Below are 15,166 nucleotides of genomic sequence, written 5' to 3'. Positions count from 1 at the left end.
ATTGTGAACCCATGGTAACAAAATGCTAGTACATATCTATGCCCGTGGCTATACAGCCACGAAAATGCACTTCCTTTACATTACTTTTTCAAACTTTTAAAAAAAAATTCTAAGTCCTCTCCTTCGTAAGGAAGTGCATTTTCGTGGCTGTATAGACGTTGCCCATATCTATGGCACTCAAAGGACGGTTGTACAATACCGGAGGTTGTCTGTATGAATCAGATAGAAATATAAGATACCTATATGAAATATTGCACACAAGTTTCAGACAGATCCCACAAGTTTCAGACAGATCCTGTAAAAGTTATCATACATTTAAAACTGGTGATTGCAATCACCACAATCCTACACCCGCTGAGCTCCATATCAAAGTACCACATATTTTGCATAGCTAACAAGGCTATGCATCTATAAGCAATTAGACAAGGTGAGCTGTCCTGCCAATTATAGGCAACAGAACTGAACACATCTGTGCAGACTATCACCATATTCTTTCCATTAGTACAGATGCATGGGACAGCTATGTTGACTATGTTAGTAGAGTGAGGTTGCACCATTCAGTGCCCTAGTGATCTAGTTACGCCCAGCAATATTAAGTGATGTCAGTGTACCAAAATAAATGGCTGGGAGGACACACATAAAATAGGAAACAATACAAATAATATAAATTGGAATCCTACAACAGTGCAACCATGAAAACTCAAAACAATTGTTTGATGCATAAATAGTAAATACAAAATAAAATAGGATTATAAAAAGACAATGATGCAACATCAATAACAAGCCCCTGCAATATACTGTAGAATGTTTCCAATAAAAAATACATGCAATACTCCGGACTTCACCTTCTAGTCAGATAAATGAAAATATTTTTGGCGTCAACTTGGTAAATGCAAATTTGCTTACAGTTGGGCTCTCTAATAAGCATTAGTATCTTTATGCTAATATTACATTGATACGGACAATGAAAAAGAGTTTGCCATTGTCCTCTATTTCAACCATTACTTTGATGATCTTCATTAAATGGACAGATGACGGCAACAATTCAAGCACATCACTTTCTGTTTGATTCTGCTTTCTCTCTCTCACGTTTAAGAAAGAGCCTCTCCAAAACGCGCCGTGCCTCACATTGGGGAAAATTACTCAAATCATAATAATGTGGTGCAATGTCAATCAGCCTGTTTAAGAATATTGGGATTATATTTTGATTAGAAGCCAGTATAAAGGAACAAGATGAACACAAACATATATATAATAAAACATTCTGAAGAGATGAGAGAACTTAACATCGAAGGATATACTTACCATTCACCACGGATATCTGTAACAGTGCGAATGAAGTTTCTACTTGTCAACACATATTCATTGTATATAACCCACTCCGGCTTGTGATCCAGACAATTGGAAGGATGTAAATGGACCATCTGAAGAACAGCAAAGGCAGTTAAAAAAGCAAGAGTAAAGTGGAAAAATAAAAGCAACAATATATTCAACATGATCAACCCATTACATACCTGATTGTCTTTCACTGTTAGGTAATGGCCTGTGCGTTCCAAGTGAGCTACCTGCATAAAATATCCTGCTAGCATTGCCTTCCGTATATTTATATAATAGTCACGACTATTAAAGTCAGTGCTACACAGCTTGAGGTTGTATCTGCTCATTATGCGTACAAGTTGTTGTCTCACATTATCCGCAGATTTAAGAGCCCTTGAATTGACAAAGTTTTCATAACACCATGTGGGATCTTCATCTGCAAACTCATACAATATCACATCTAGTTATGAATACAGCTATTACTATACTCTATTTCCTATCAATGATCAAATAGGATATACAAGACAACAAATATATAATTGGCAAGAATGTGCCATTAAATTGAAAACTGATTAACTTAAAGGAACTTGTATGAGGATAACCAAAAAATAATGACTACAATATAAAAATACCACAAAATTAATGATAACTTACTATTTTGTTTGTAAGCATGGTAAACATTCAGCAACGTCAAGTGATCTCCATCAATGTGCGAGAACCGAGCCTTGGCTTCATCAGCAGCTTTCTGAGCTTCCCTAGGCCGGAGAAAGCAATTGGGGACTAAAGAAAGAAAAATTTGTTATCACAGATGAGGCCCACGGAGGTCAGCAGACGCATAGAGGCGAGATGATACCATGTGCATCAATACTGCAGTTATCTGCATCATCACTAAACTTAAGGAAACTATGTCATACACAATCTAGGCAGTGGTGTGGATCTTCGACGCACATGAGAAACAATTGGTGATCAGAGACAGTGTATGTCTCACCTCCAACATGGACATTTCAACAACAGTTCCTAAATAAACTAAAAAATGCATGTTTCCTATAAACCATGGTGTGAACTACAATCATGCAGCAGCATTTTTACACATATACAAGGTGTGATCAATACCTTTAAGACTTTTAGAACATAGGTTTATGAATGTACCTGAAAGCATTGCAGAAATGGAGAGAATTTCATTGGAGCAGTTAAATTCAGGGCTGACAACCAGCATTTTGGCCATCTGCGGATCTAGTGGAAAGTCGCTCATCATTTCTCCCAACTTTGTTAAGTTTCCATCATCATCTAAAGCTCCCAGATAATTCAAAACCTCCAATGCTCGCATCAAAGTCTCTGGTGCAGGTGGATCCATAAAATCAAAATGTACTAAATCATCAATTCCAAGTTTTTTCAAAGTGAGAACTACATTTGCTAGATTGGAACGTAGAATCTCGGGATAAGTCTGTGCTTGAAGATCATTACTGAAACTTTTTTCAGTATATAATCTGAAGCACTTCCCAGGTTGTGTACGTCCCGCACGCCCTGATCTTTGATGAGCACTTGCCTTTGATATTGGTGAAACCAACAAAGATTCTACACGTATTCGAGGATTATAAACTTTCTGCTTGGCAAAACCAGGGTCAATCACATAAACTATTCCATCAATTGTCAAAGATGTTTCTGCAATATTTGTGGATATTACAATTTTCCTTCCAGCTGGGCCACCTTCTTTTACAGGTGGTGGAGCTGTATCAAAAATTCTTTGTTGCATTGCTGGAGGTAGAGTAGAATACAGTGGGACTGCTTTAACAGGCCCCACCTGATCCCCCAGATTCTGAATCTCCTTAGTGATTTTTTTGCATGCATCTTCAATTTCCTCTTCTCCAGTAAGGAAAACAAGTATATCCCCAGGTGGTTCACAAGTATGAATTTGCACAACTGTCCTAATAGCTGCTTCCAAATAATCCCTCTCTGGTTCCTGGGTGTAGAATATTTCCACTGGATGCAACCTTCCTGGTACTTTCATAAGTGGGGCTCCACTGAAATATGCTTGAAACTTTTCTGCTTCCAACGTAGCACTCATAACAACAAGCTTCAAATCAGGGCGATTTCTTAAAACTTCCTTTAGAAGTCCAAAAAGGACGTCTGTAGCCAAAGTTCTCTCATGTGCCTCATCCAGAATTATCACTCTATACCGCTCTAACAGTGGATCGGTCATTGCTTCCCTAAGAAGCATACCATCTGTCAAGTACCTGCAACAAAATAAAAATTTTAATCAGACCAAAACTTACAATATCCCTAGTATTCAAACAAAATTATTTCATTTGTATATCATACTCTTTTTTAAGGATAACCCACATTAAACCAAAATGATCTCAATACCTTTTGATACCCATAAATCTTGTTAGCTGTAACCTTCATACCCAACACATATGTACCGATAGTCAATTGCCAAAAAAGTCATTATCAAATCAAGCATTATTATTTAAATTTTCAAATACAACTTATATTCAGTTTTAAATGATTTTCAACAACCAAATCATGTTTGTGATGGGGCAAATTATAAAAATGGCATATTAAAAAGCATATGCATTACCACCGCAGCAGTTATAGACATGAGGATAGTATTTTATCACTATTACAACAATACTTGTTAAAGTTGGGCACCTTATTATATAAATGACAGACTAGTAGTGGATGATTATCATATTTCATGTGAAACTAAAATATTAATTTCGCTTGTTAATGAATGAAATTATGCTTTTATATATAACATTCATAATTCATATCAAAACAAAATGTATTTATTTCACTTGGTTCGACAATTATGCAACCATATTGACCAACATTGGATTATAATTTGATTTACATGTGGATAATTGATTATGGTTATCATATTTCATATGAAACTAAAAGATATTTATTTCAGTAGTTAATGAATGATATTATGCTTTTATGGATAACATGCATAGCTCATATCAAATAAAGGGTATTTATTTACTCGCTAATGAATGTAAAGGGATTTAATTTTTTATTGCATTCCTCTATAGCTTTCATGTGCTGTCATGTCTTTGATGATTACACATCTATCTTGAGATTCTTTTCCAATATTATAAAGATGTTGAAAGACTAAAATTTATTATGCTTTTATATATAACATGCATAGTTTATATCAAAAAAAGGTGTTTATTTCACTTGATAGTGAATGTAAAGGTATTTAAATTGTAATGCTCTCGTATATATCTTTCATGGGCTGTCATGTTTTTGATGATAATGCATCTATCTTGACCAACATTGGATTGTAGTTTGATTTACACGGATTGAGTATTGACAATATATATTATAAAGATGTTGCAAAACTAAATTTATTACCACAGTCACTCTACAAACAACTGGACCCCAACTGTTGTCTCCTATACTTAGTTCTACATCTATGACATTAAGGAAAGATCCAAGATACTAAGACATCATCAACAAGTCAATAAGACAACTAAGTTTTGTGTGCATGAAAAATAGGTATCTAATGCCAATTCAGTGACTTAAGGCATTCATAGGTATTTCTTTCAGCATTCCAAAGGCTTGCATTATTATCCACATGCAGGTCCAAACCTCCACCATGGAGGGTCCTAGGAGAATGGACCATGAAGCAAAATCATCTCCTTGATCTTATTGCAGAAAATCAAGATGTGCCAAACTCAGAAGCTTCAAAAGGTCGACCCAGATGCATGGAGTGTAGCCCTATATCCCCAGATGGACTACAAAGGGTTCATCTGTTCATTTATGGGCATGCATCTCACAGTGGAAAACTTGAAGTATTGGTAATAAGACACTTGAAAACCTTAACAATAAAATATCTGAACTCAACCCCATTGATTGACTGTAGCATTTGTTGACGAGGCTGATCATAAACAAATCTTCAAGCAGATACCCTCATTGTACCACAATGCAGGAATTTTCATGAAACACTGGCATGCAAGTTTGAGCCTCCTAAAGAGATGCTGTCAAAGAAAACCTACCTGAGCCTAGAAATTTGTCCTTCCCTGTGAGTTATGGTACTGGCTTGTAAGTTTCATGCCTGCTAAATTTAATAGCTGTTTGGAACTTATGGTCAGTATCTCTTAAATAATTGAAAGGTGATTTTCTGTGGAATACATGATACAGAAGGATTCTACAGTAACAATAGAACAACCACCAATAAACAAGGGAAAAAAATAAGGGATCTAGACTCTGCAATTACAATCAAAGAAGAATTTAGTAAAATCCATTAGACTGAAAAAACAAATATCTTTTATTACAAGACACTAAACAATCACACAAATTTATGGATTAAAGGACCAGCTTGCCTTTATGTATTCTGATTGAATACTCAAAGAGACAAAGTAATGTGCTCGGTGCAACCCAGCTGGCCTCTCAAATTCTTACAAACTTCTATTGTACTTTGTCAAGAGGGCATTAGGCAAAGAGCACTCAGTCATATAGACAATCACAAGATGGTCAAAACAGATGATAAATGGATTACTGAAAGTGAATTAACAAGGTATCGGAGACCATAGAAAAGAGAATAGGAATGTTATTGACAATTTACAACTATTAGAATGTGGATAATTTTGTAAAAGATCTGGATTTGCACAATATGGTACCTTCCGTGAGCCACTTCACCAAAAAACAACAGAAAAATGAAAGAACATAATGTTAAAATACTCAACATCAAGTTTGTGGAAAATACCACTTGGCTTAAACAATTTTTAATTTCAAACATAAGATTAAAATGGTATCATCAGATCATTTGTTGATTGGGTCTGGTGGTTTGTGCATTTTTATTTAAAAAGAAGTGGTTGAGACTTGAAACAGAGCCTGTATGAACACAAGCATGTTTGAAGCCATCCCCATTAATGTGGGTAGCATTGTTCCCCAACTCTCTCACAATAGCATCCCTTGACTGATATCACGTGCTAATTATCAAGATATTTTTCTTCTAGACCCAGCATAGATAATATGTACAGGTTTTAAACTTAATTTTGATTTCAATTATCCCCGAGTCAGGATGTGTTTCCTGAAAAACTCTAGGCCCGTCCTGTGATGTCGCTTGGCAGAATGACTTAATATTTTTTTCCCAGTTTTATCAATTTTAAGAAACTTGTCTCTATTCACTCCTTTACTTATGACGTCTATATTCATTATGAATTAAGAATGGAGATAACAATGATATCTTTGTTAAATATTAGTTATCTCGCTGATATGCTCAATTCATCAGACATGAACGATTCTGATATAGATACATCTCCAATCTAAAAATGTGTTCAATCTATGCAATACAATAGTGGTGTGGATCTATTGTGATGGTTTTATCTCTTCTTGTTTATACTTGCAGTGGCCACATTTTAGATTCAAATGATACTCTGTAAAAAAAATTGGCATTGTCCTATTGTTGCACTATTTATATAACCATCATTGAATGATACTTCTCTGTTAATATGATTTATGCAAAGTTTGCTACTTTTATTTTGTAAGTATATATATATATATATATATATATATATATATATATATATATATATATATATATATATTGTATGTATAGATATATACATATATATATATATATATATATATGTATGTATGTATATATACATATTATGTTTATTTATTTGTAATATTTTAATAACATATTATTTTATTATAATTTGTAACAACAATTCAGAGATAATCATATATTTGTTGTTCTAATATATTAAATTATTATAATAAGTGTAATATATTACATTATTATAATAATATAACACATTATATTAATAATGACTTCTGTAATAATATTATTATGTTCATTATTTATTATTATTTTGTATTTTATTATTATATAATTTATAATTTTTTATTATTAATATTATTTTATTAGCGATAATTTTATCAACTTATTAAATTCTATTGTTTGAAAGTAGGTTTTAAACTTAATTTTGATTTCAATTATCCCTGTGTCAGGATGTGTTTCCTGAAAAACCTTACGCCCATCCCTTACACAGACCATATATAAAAATGTTACAAAAAATTTTAATTTTAGTTTATCAAATATTTATTTTGCATCCACGATGTGTGTATTTAAGGCAAATAATAGATGACATAATGTTCACTTGTGAAATCCCTCATCCACAGAAAACAGGACTTTGGAATAGATTAGCCAAATCCAGGGCATATTATAGGATCAAATAGGGTTTTCTTGACAGCATAATGGACAAATTTCAGAATTTGGTTTTCCAAATAAGTTTGCAATCGGCCTTGTCATGCTTTGCTTCACAAAAATCCATGTACTCATTAATGCTTCTATGTGCAGTTTTTTATTCCTCAATGCCAAGGGGAACATTGTCCCCCTTCCTCTACATTGCTACTTTGTGACTGTCTGGGCAGCTCATTGAAAGAAAAGTACATCAAGAAAAGCACAGAGAAGAAAATATATGGGCATTATCCTGTTTTCTACAAGCAGCTCAGAAGCTATTCCAATGAAGGTGAGTGCACTCATGGTAAATAATACACATGAGAATTTTGTACTCCATTACAATGAGAGAATTTCTTGAAAGAAACTGTGTGCACCAGATTATCTCCAGTAACCCTCAAAGTCTGGTTTGATTCTGTATATAAGTCTGGTCCTTGTCAAATTCTCTCCAAATTCGCCTGCAGAGCTACGAATTTGCTGCCCAGTGGCCAAACCTAGGCTGAATTTGGTCTCAGAACCTTTTTTCTAGACCTTTTCAAAGTGTTTCCTTATAGAGGAAATACAAATTGAAAATAGGTGATATCCAAATTGACAATTATAAAGGAATTTCTTTTAAAAAGATGTGATATCTTTGGATCCAGAGCTTAAAATTTAAATCTCAACTTGTGATCTAACCTAGTTAGAAATCCTCTAACCAATACAGAATAAAAATTCAATTCCTTTCATTTTCAAACTATTCCCTTGATATGGAAGTATGTCCCATGCATGTGACCAAGCAAGTGTATCAAGTTGTATGGATGGCTAAATGATGCAATTAATATCCTATTGAACTGAAACATAGATATGGTGGTGTATTTTGCTACGTTGCTTTGCTATTAGCATAGTGATGTATGGAAATATTTATTGTTGCACATATATACACACATACATATTTTTAAAAAATATATGTTTTTGTACGGATGAACCCAAAACAAATCCAACCCCAACCCAAAAAAAAATTGGACAAATTTTGAACCTAAATCTCAATCCCACATCCATACCGAAATCCTAACCGGCAACTAAGTTTAATAGTTTAAATTTTTTAATCCTGCCATTTAATTATATTGTTCATAAAATTTATTAATTATATTAATATATAATAAATACAATTTATTTTATTTCATCATTGTTTTTATATGACAGTGTAAATAGTTATTTTTAACCTGCTTTATTTTTGTTTAAGAAAATGCTTTTATCACTTTACATTTCATTTCTATGGCCTTTTTGTATTATGTTTCGTGACTTTACAGAAATTTATACGTAAGTCTAAGATGTATTGCTTAGATTATACAGAGCTTTATACAGATCCTAATCACAGGCAAAAGAAGGGAAGGACGAGGAACGACCTAGAAGGGAGGCAGAAAAAATGTAATTTGGGACTAATAGCTGATTATCTCAGTGCATCTATGTACGTTATGATGTATTGAGACTTGGGCCATTTATCTAAAAAAAACAATTAAACATGCTATAGATAGCATAATGGCAATGGTTCTATTGTTCAACATGAATCCAAATTCACCGTTATAGAAATATGATTACTAATTGTATTTTACCATTGAACCTATGAACACTGAATTCAATATACCTATCATGACAAATATACATTCGAGTTTCAACATATTGATATCGAACTAGACTTATAGTACATGGGTAATATTATTAAGCAAACTCTACGGGAGTATGGTAGAGCGAAAAATCACCGGATGGGCAGAAAAAGAAGGGAAAGGAGCTATGGGACAGGCGGGTTTCAGACCAAAACATTCCACCATTGATCACTGCATTACCCTAAGGTTCCTTATCAAAAAAGCATGGGATAAATAGGGGGAAGAGGCTTTTTGCTGCTTTGTTGACTTTATGAAAGCTTTCGACACCGTCCTTAAGGATAAGTTATGGAACAGGATGGAAGAATTAGAGGTCCCAACAGAGTATAGAGCTGCTGTTTATAAACTTTACGAATAGGTTAAAGCGAAAATTAGAACCAAAGAGGGCATGTCAGAATGCTTTGGCAGCGACATAGGGGTCAAACAAGGATGCTCGTTATTGCCTACCTTGTTTGGCCTATATATTGACAAGTTAGAGGAATGGCTAAACAAAGATAATGGAGAGGGAATTCAGCTGGCTGAATATGTGATCAGATTGCTTTTGTATACCAATGACCTCATTCTCATTGCTAAAACAGCACAAGGGTTGAAGGAACATTTGAAGAACTTAGAAACCTTTGGAACGGAAGTAGGGATGGAGGTCAACACTTCTAAGACCAAGATCATAGTCTTTTCCTTGAGGAAGAGAAAATAACAATGCACTTTCATATTTAATGACAAAGCGCTAGAAATTGTAGAAGAATACAAGTATTTGGGGATAGATTTCCATTACCGGCTCAGTTGGGAAACATGTAGATCGAAAAGGACACAGGGGAGATGGAAGACATCTTATCTTCTTCAAAATAGGTACAAGACAGCAGAGTTATGGGATTGGAAGACTAAGAAAACCCTCTTTGGGTTGCTGGTGATACCAGTTATTTTATATGGCAGCGAGGTATGGGAGAGCAACGTATCAAACCATAAATGGCAACAAATTGAAAGAATTCAGAAACGCTTCATCACAACTAATCTCAAAATCAAATCCAAAGTCCCATACAAGATTATTTTAGCAGAGGCAGGCATGGTCCCAGTGGAGGCCTAGGCAATTGTTAGATTGCTGAGCTATCTAAAAAAGATGAGTAAAATGGATGCACATCGCTGGCCTAATAGGGTGGTTAACAAAGAACTGGCTCGTCAGAGGAAGACATAGAAGAAACAAAATGATAAATGGTTCAATAAGTGGAACATTGACTACCAAGAATGCTCCGAAAACAATTCTGAAATTAAAAAAGGGTGTCAGGAAAAGTCAAATCTGTCATGTGGGCAAACCAGTTAGGTAGAAAAAAAGCCTATTATGTCAAAGAATTTAATCCCACATGCGAACACAAAGACAAAGAATATTTAGGAGCCAAGATCAAAGGAAAGGCAAAAATCCTAATCACTCAATTGAGATCTGGTTCCTAACGTTTGAGATATGAAACTGGTAGATGGAAGGTAGGTCCCTAAGGAAGAGTGGGAGGACATAATTTGTAAATTTTGCAACAAGGGTGTGGTGGAAACAGAGTGTCACTATCTGAAGGATTGTACAGCATAGAAAAACATTTGCAGCGAACACAAAGAAACGTTAAAAGTGAACATAAAAGACCTTTCGAAGGACCAAGACTCTTTCCTCAAGGGGGCCATTTTACTTATGCAAATTCACAACAAAAGAGACAAGCTGGAGAAATCACATCAGACTGACTAGGAGTTTTATGTGGGTCCCTTCGGCTTTTGGCCTCGTGGACGTCATTTAAAATCTTTCATTTCATTCACAATAGTTCTAAGATTGTTTAACATATGCATGATATATTGTGTTCTAAATTTATTTTTTCTATGTACTTTTTAAGCTGCATGTATGCATATATGTGTATATTGATCATTTGCATTTGTTTTTTGTAAGGACGTACCAAACCCCAAAAAAATTTACCGTAACCATCTGACATACCCACTACCCGTACCCATATCTTTACCCATACCAGCAACTTAGGTAAAGAATTTCAATGTCATTTTGCTCTCATTTTCAAAATTACTGTGTAATCATACTTTGCATCTCGAGTGTTTTGAATTTCATTTTTATCCAGCAGACACTGAGAAACCTGCTCAGTATGCCATGTGTATATTAAACCGAAAGGAAAATCTAAATGATCACAAAATAAACAAACTACACCAACTGTAAGCACATTTAATATTTAACAAATCCATAAAAACATACTTTAAAACAGTCTTTGCACCACTGCAATCTTCAAACCGAATGCTGTAACCAACTTCCTCTCCTATAGTCACATCCATCTCTTCAGCAACTCTACGAGACACAGACATTGCTGCCACTCTACGGGGCTGAGTGCAGGCAATCTGCCTACGGTTGGAAGTGTAACCTGCCTCTACCACAAACTGTGGAATCTGTAAAAGAAAAGCATTTAGCATATGAGACTTGACCACATAAAAAATTCTATATAAAATTATTAACAAGGTTAATATTTAATACATAACAACAAACAGCATTCACAATAATTAAAAAAATTAAAAATTTAAAAAATTGAGAATAGGCAAAGATTGGCAACAGCATATTTACATTTCTATCTTAAAAAATCATGTTCTGAAGCCCCGTCATCCTGTTACATGCTTCTCAATAATACTTCCAAGCACAGAGTATTAGAGAGATCCACTTTTAATTTATATAAAATAAATTAACCTCAGACTGTCAAATTAAAAGACAACAGAAGTACAGAAGCCAGGTACCAAACCGCCGTACTCAGGAAAGTAAGTGCCATATAACAAATGCCATTTTTAACAAGATCATTTAATCAATCTCAAAAGCAACTATTCTTAATTTGCATAGAATCAAATTAAGCAGCCCACTTACAAATAAATAAATAAATGGCATTTTGCAAGTTGTAAGGGTTTAACTATTCATGAAGACTTTCAGAACATTTATTGTTTTTAAAAAAACATCAATTTATAAATGATAAATCTACATTTCCATAACATAAAAAGCTATGATTCCTCAAAAACCTCTTTACCGTCTGAATTATAATGCCAACCTCATGGACACGATTTAAATCTTACAGTGATAACCTAAGCAACTAGACCTAACACACCCCACAACAGGGCAATACATAATCTAAGCGGATGTAAGTTATAAAATTTTGCAATGTACATTAAAATAGGTATATAAGTTGCCAGAAGATTGTAGCCCTGCAGTAAATTAAAATGGGTACATTAAAGGTATCCAAGCATAACTCATGTTCATGTAAATATCTTTAAATTGGAACCCGTGCTTGCCCTGGAATGCACCCCAGTTGCCCACCACACCACTTTATAGGGAGCAAACACAAACTTACCCAAATTTGGTGAAGAAAGATAAAATAGCCCTCCCATAAACATCCGATGCTGATACAAGGTAAACCTTGGATGCAAACTTATGGCATTATCCATATTTCAGTGGATCACAACCCACGATAAACGCAGCTAGTTGCGACGTGCCAAAATAAAGCATGGGAGCGAAAGTTGAGATGGGGATACCCGATGCCCATTGACCAGATCATGCAGCTAAGGCTTAGAATCTCGCTAACACTGTGAGGAACAAACTCAGAACTATATTTCTCGAAGAAGTACAATTATTATGTACAGATAATCGAAGATAAGCATATACTTCTACGGCAGCAGTGCTTTAACACTTTATCCAGTTGCGTGATGATTCATTTCGATACAGCTACATATTCCTATGGGCATATAAACATTGCTTCTGAACTATTCAGTTGAAACCCAATAAATTATCAACTAAGGAAGATTGACTCAAAACTAATTAGTTATATGCCAATAAATTGAAGCACAACGAATCTGATCTTACAGTCTAGTCCAAAATTGTATTGTCACAGAATATGATCTGATTAGAGAATGGGTTTCCAAAATGAGGTCCTTTGGAACACTTCCCACGTTTTAGAAAAAGATATGGATTTTCAAACGTTACAAATTCCATCAAAACAACAGTTCCACAAAGGAATGGGAAAACATTGTCAGAAATCTTCTTTTTAATTAAAAAATTAATAAATGAGATTCGAAAATGAATGCAAGATGATCCACTAGACTGCCTAAACAAATCCATAAGATCAAATAGTGAAAAATCAAATTGAATATAAACGCTCGCGAATAGTCAGCAGCGTGTCATACCTGCGTAGTCTTGCCACTGCCTGTCTCTCCCACCAAGATCATGGTCTGGTTTTTCTCCAATGTTTCGAGAAACTCAGCCTTTTGCTGCCACACGGGAAGGGTTTTCCTTTTCTCAAGAATATCGTGATACTTCTGAGAAAACGGTCGCCCCGTCCAGCGGTTTATCAGAGGCAATCCATTGCTATTTCCAGAAGCGAGATTATAAGCGGATTTCTTAGCACCAAGAATGGCGCTTTCGTCCACTACATCAAAAAGGCTAAGCTTTCTTTTCCTCTCCGACCCCATTTTTCCAAAAACTACAGATGCAGAAATGACACTGTCACTGTGTTTAATCGTAGTTGATATTTGCCGATGGAAACCCTAACTGCGGGATGCGATTTTCTGCGCCACGCACCGCCCTAATGATTTGTGAATTTCACGCGTACCGTTTTATTTAGGGTCAATACGTGATGCCTCCCACTACCTGTTGACCAGACCCTCATTATCTTGCACAATTTCCCTTCGCCCTCCTACTAAGTCGATTAGTGTTTTTTTTTGTTTTTTATGGGCAAGTAGTGTTGGCTTGAGCTTTTGGGTAGTTTTTCATATGTTCCACTCTGTCTCTTATTTTAAAAGGTGAAAGGATTTATGGGGTGATGATCTTTTTTGGGGAGGCGAACAATCATCCTAGCTTGCAACATGTATCCAAAATATGAGTTATTAGGTGTTGGGCTCTCCTCAGAGAATTACTCTCACCTTAGCTCGCATAGGTATCTAAAATATGGTTCGTTGGGTGTTGGACTAGATTGTGGCGATACCTCTCATGCACTAAAAGAAAATTTATTTTATAGATCATATTCCCATATGTGGAACACATGTTTCTTTTATAGAATTTGAACTTATTTTTCAACTGTATAGTAGGTTATGATATGCAAATGGTTTATTTTTCTTTTGGAGTTTACGAATGACTGACAATATATGGGATTTCTTATACTTCTTGTACTTCAAATACAACGTGTATATATCATGCCCCTGCAAAAATTTGAATTTGTGACCTCTCATTCAAGAGTATTAATTATTTATAATTAGTCCAATTTGGAATTATCAATTGACCTCTACTTCTATTTGATTTATTTCTAGTAATTCCTCTTAATTCATATCAATTTAAATAGGTTGAAATTATTTGGGTTTTGGTCTGTGGATGACTTGCAATATATGGGTTCTCATATTTCTTGTGCTTTAAATACAGGGTATATACGTCCTACCCCTTGCAAAATTCAAATTTGTAACCTCTCTTTCAAGAATATTAATTTTCTACCCTTAGGCCAACTAAGAAGTATCAATTGACCTCTACCTTTATTTAAATTTTTTCTAGTAGTTCCTTTAATATATGTGTGAGAGGACTAATTTTGTACCTCTTAATTCATATCAATTTAAATAGGCACCTAAGATATGGGTTATTGGTGTTGAGCTAGGTTGCGGGGATACCTCTCTTGCAGTAAGAAAAATGTACTTTATTGTTCATATTCTGATACACAGAGGACATGTTTCTTTTATATAATTTGAACTTGTGACTTTTTATTCAAGTGTACATTAAGTTATAGTATGCAAATGATTTGTGTTTCTTTTAGAATCTACAGATAGCAATTTATGGGACTTCTCACACTTCTTATGCTTCAAATACAAGGTGTATATATCCTACCCCTTGTCAAAGTTTAATTTGTGACCTCTTTTTCAAGAGTATGAATTCTCTATGATTAGGCCAAATCAGAAGTATTGATTGACCTCTACCTTTTTTAATTTTCTTTCTAGTACTTCCTTTAATATGGGTGTGAGAGGGCTAATTTTGCAC

General features: G+C 34.6%; 1 protein-coding gene across 1 annotated transcript; it reads right to left on the bottom strand.

Moving 5' to 3' along the window:
• Window positions 1–766: 766 nt before the first annotated feature.
• LOC149578546 (putative pre-mRNA-splicing factor ATP-dependent RNA helicase DEAH2) lies at window positions 767–13,738 on the bottom strand. Its single transcript, XM_089829754.1, has 7 exons — window positions 13,336–13,738; window positions 11,378–11,565; window positions 2,467–3,551; window positions 1,972–2,097; window positions 1,515–1,753; window positions 1,306–1,424; window positions 767–1,178 (listed from the first exon to the last, which is right to left on the bottom strand). Exons 1-7 carry the CDS (start codon window positions 13,618–13,620, stop codon window positions 1,055–1,057), a joined length of 2,166 nt encoding a protein of 721 aa, XP_089685880.1. The 5' UTR covers window positions 13,621–13,738; the 3' UTR covers window positions 767–1,054.
• Window positions 13,739–15,166: the final 1,428 nt, after the last annotated feature.

Source organism: Cupressus sempervirens, chromosome 1, assembly GCF_028749045.1.
Source record: "Cupressus sempervirens isolate cs-2001-9-10 chromosome 1, ASM2874904v1, whole genome shotgun sequence".
Lineage (NCBI taxonomy): Eukaryota > Viridiplantae > Streptophyta > Pinopsida > Cupressales > Cupressaceae > Cupressus > Cupressus sempervirens.
Note: the sequence above shows the minus strand (reverse complement) of the source record. Positions and strands in the feature narration are given on the sequence as shown.

Bases quoted from the DNA above. Each gene is read 5' to 3' on its own strand.
- LOC149578546 (XM_089829754.1), bottom strand. From the start codon at position 13,620: ATGGGGTCGGAGAGGAAAAGAAAGCTTAGCCTTTTTGATGTAGTGGAC. The intron at 3,552-11,377 runs GTATGTTTTTAT...ATTTTGTTGCAG, and splicing joins GGTGCAAAGACTGTTTTAAA to GTACTTGACAGATGGTATGC. The intron at 1,425-1,514 runs GTATGTAATGGG...GCTGTTCTTCAG, and splicing joins TAACAGTGAAAGACAATCAG to ATGGTCCATTTACATCCTTC.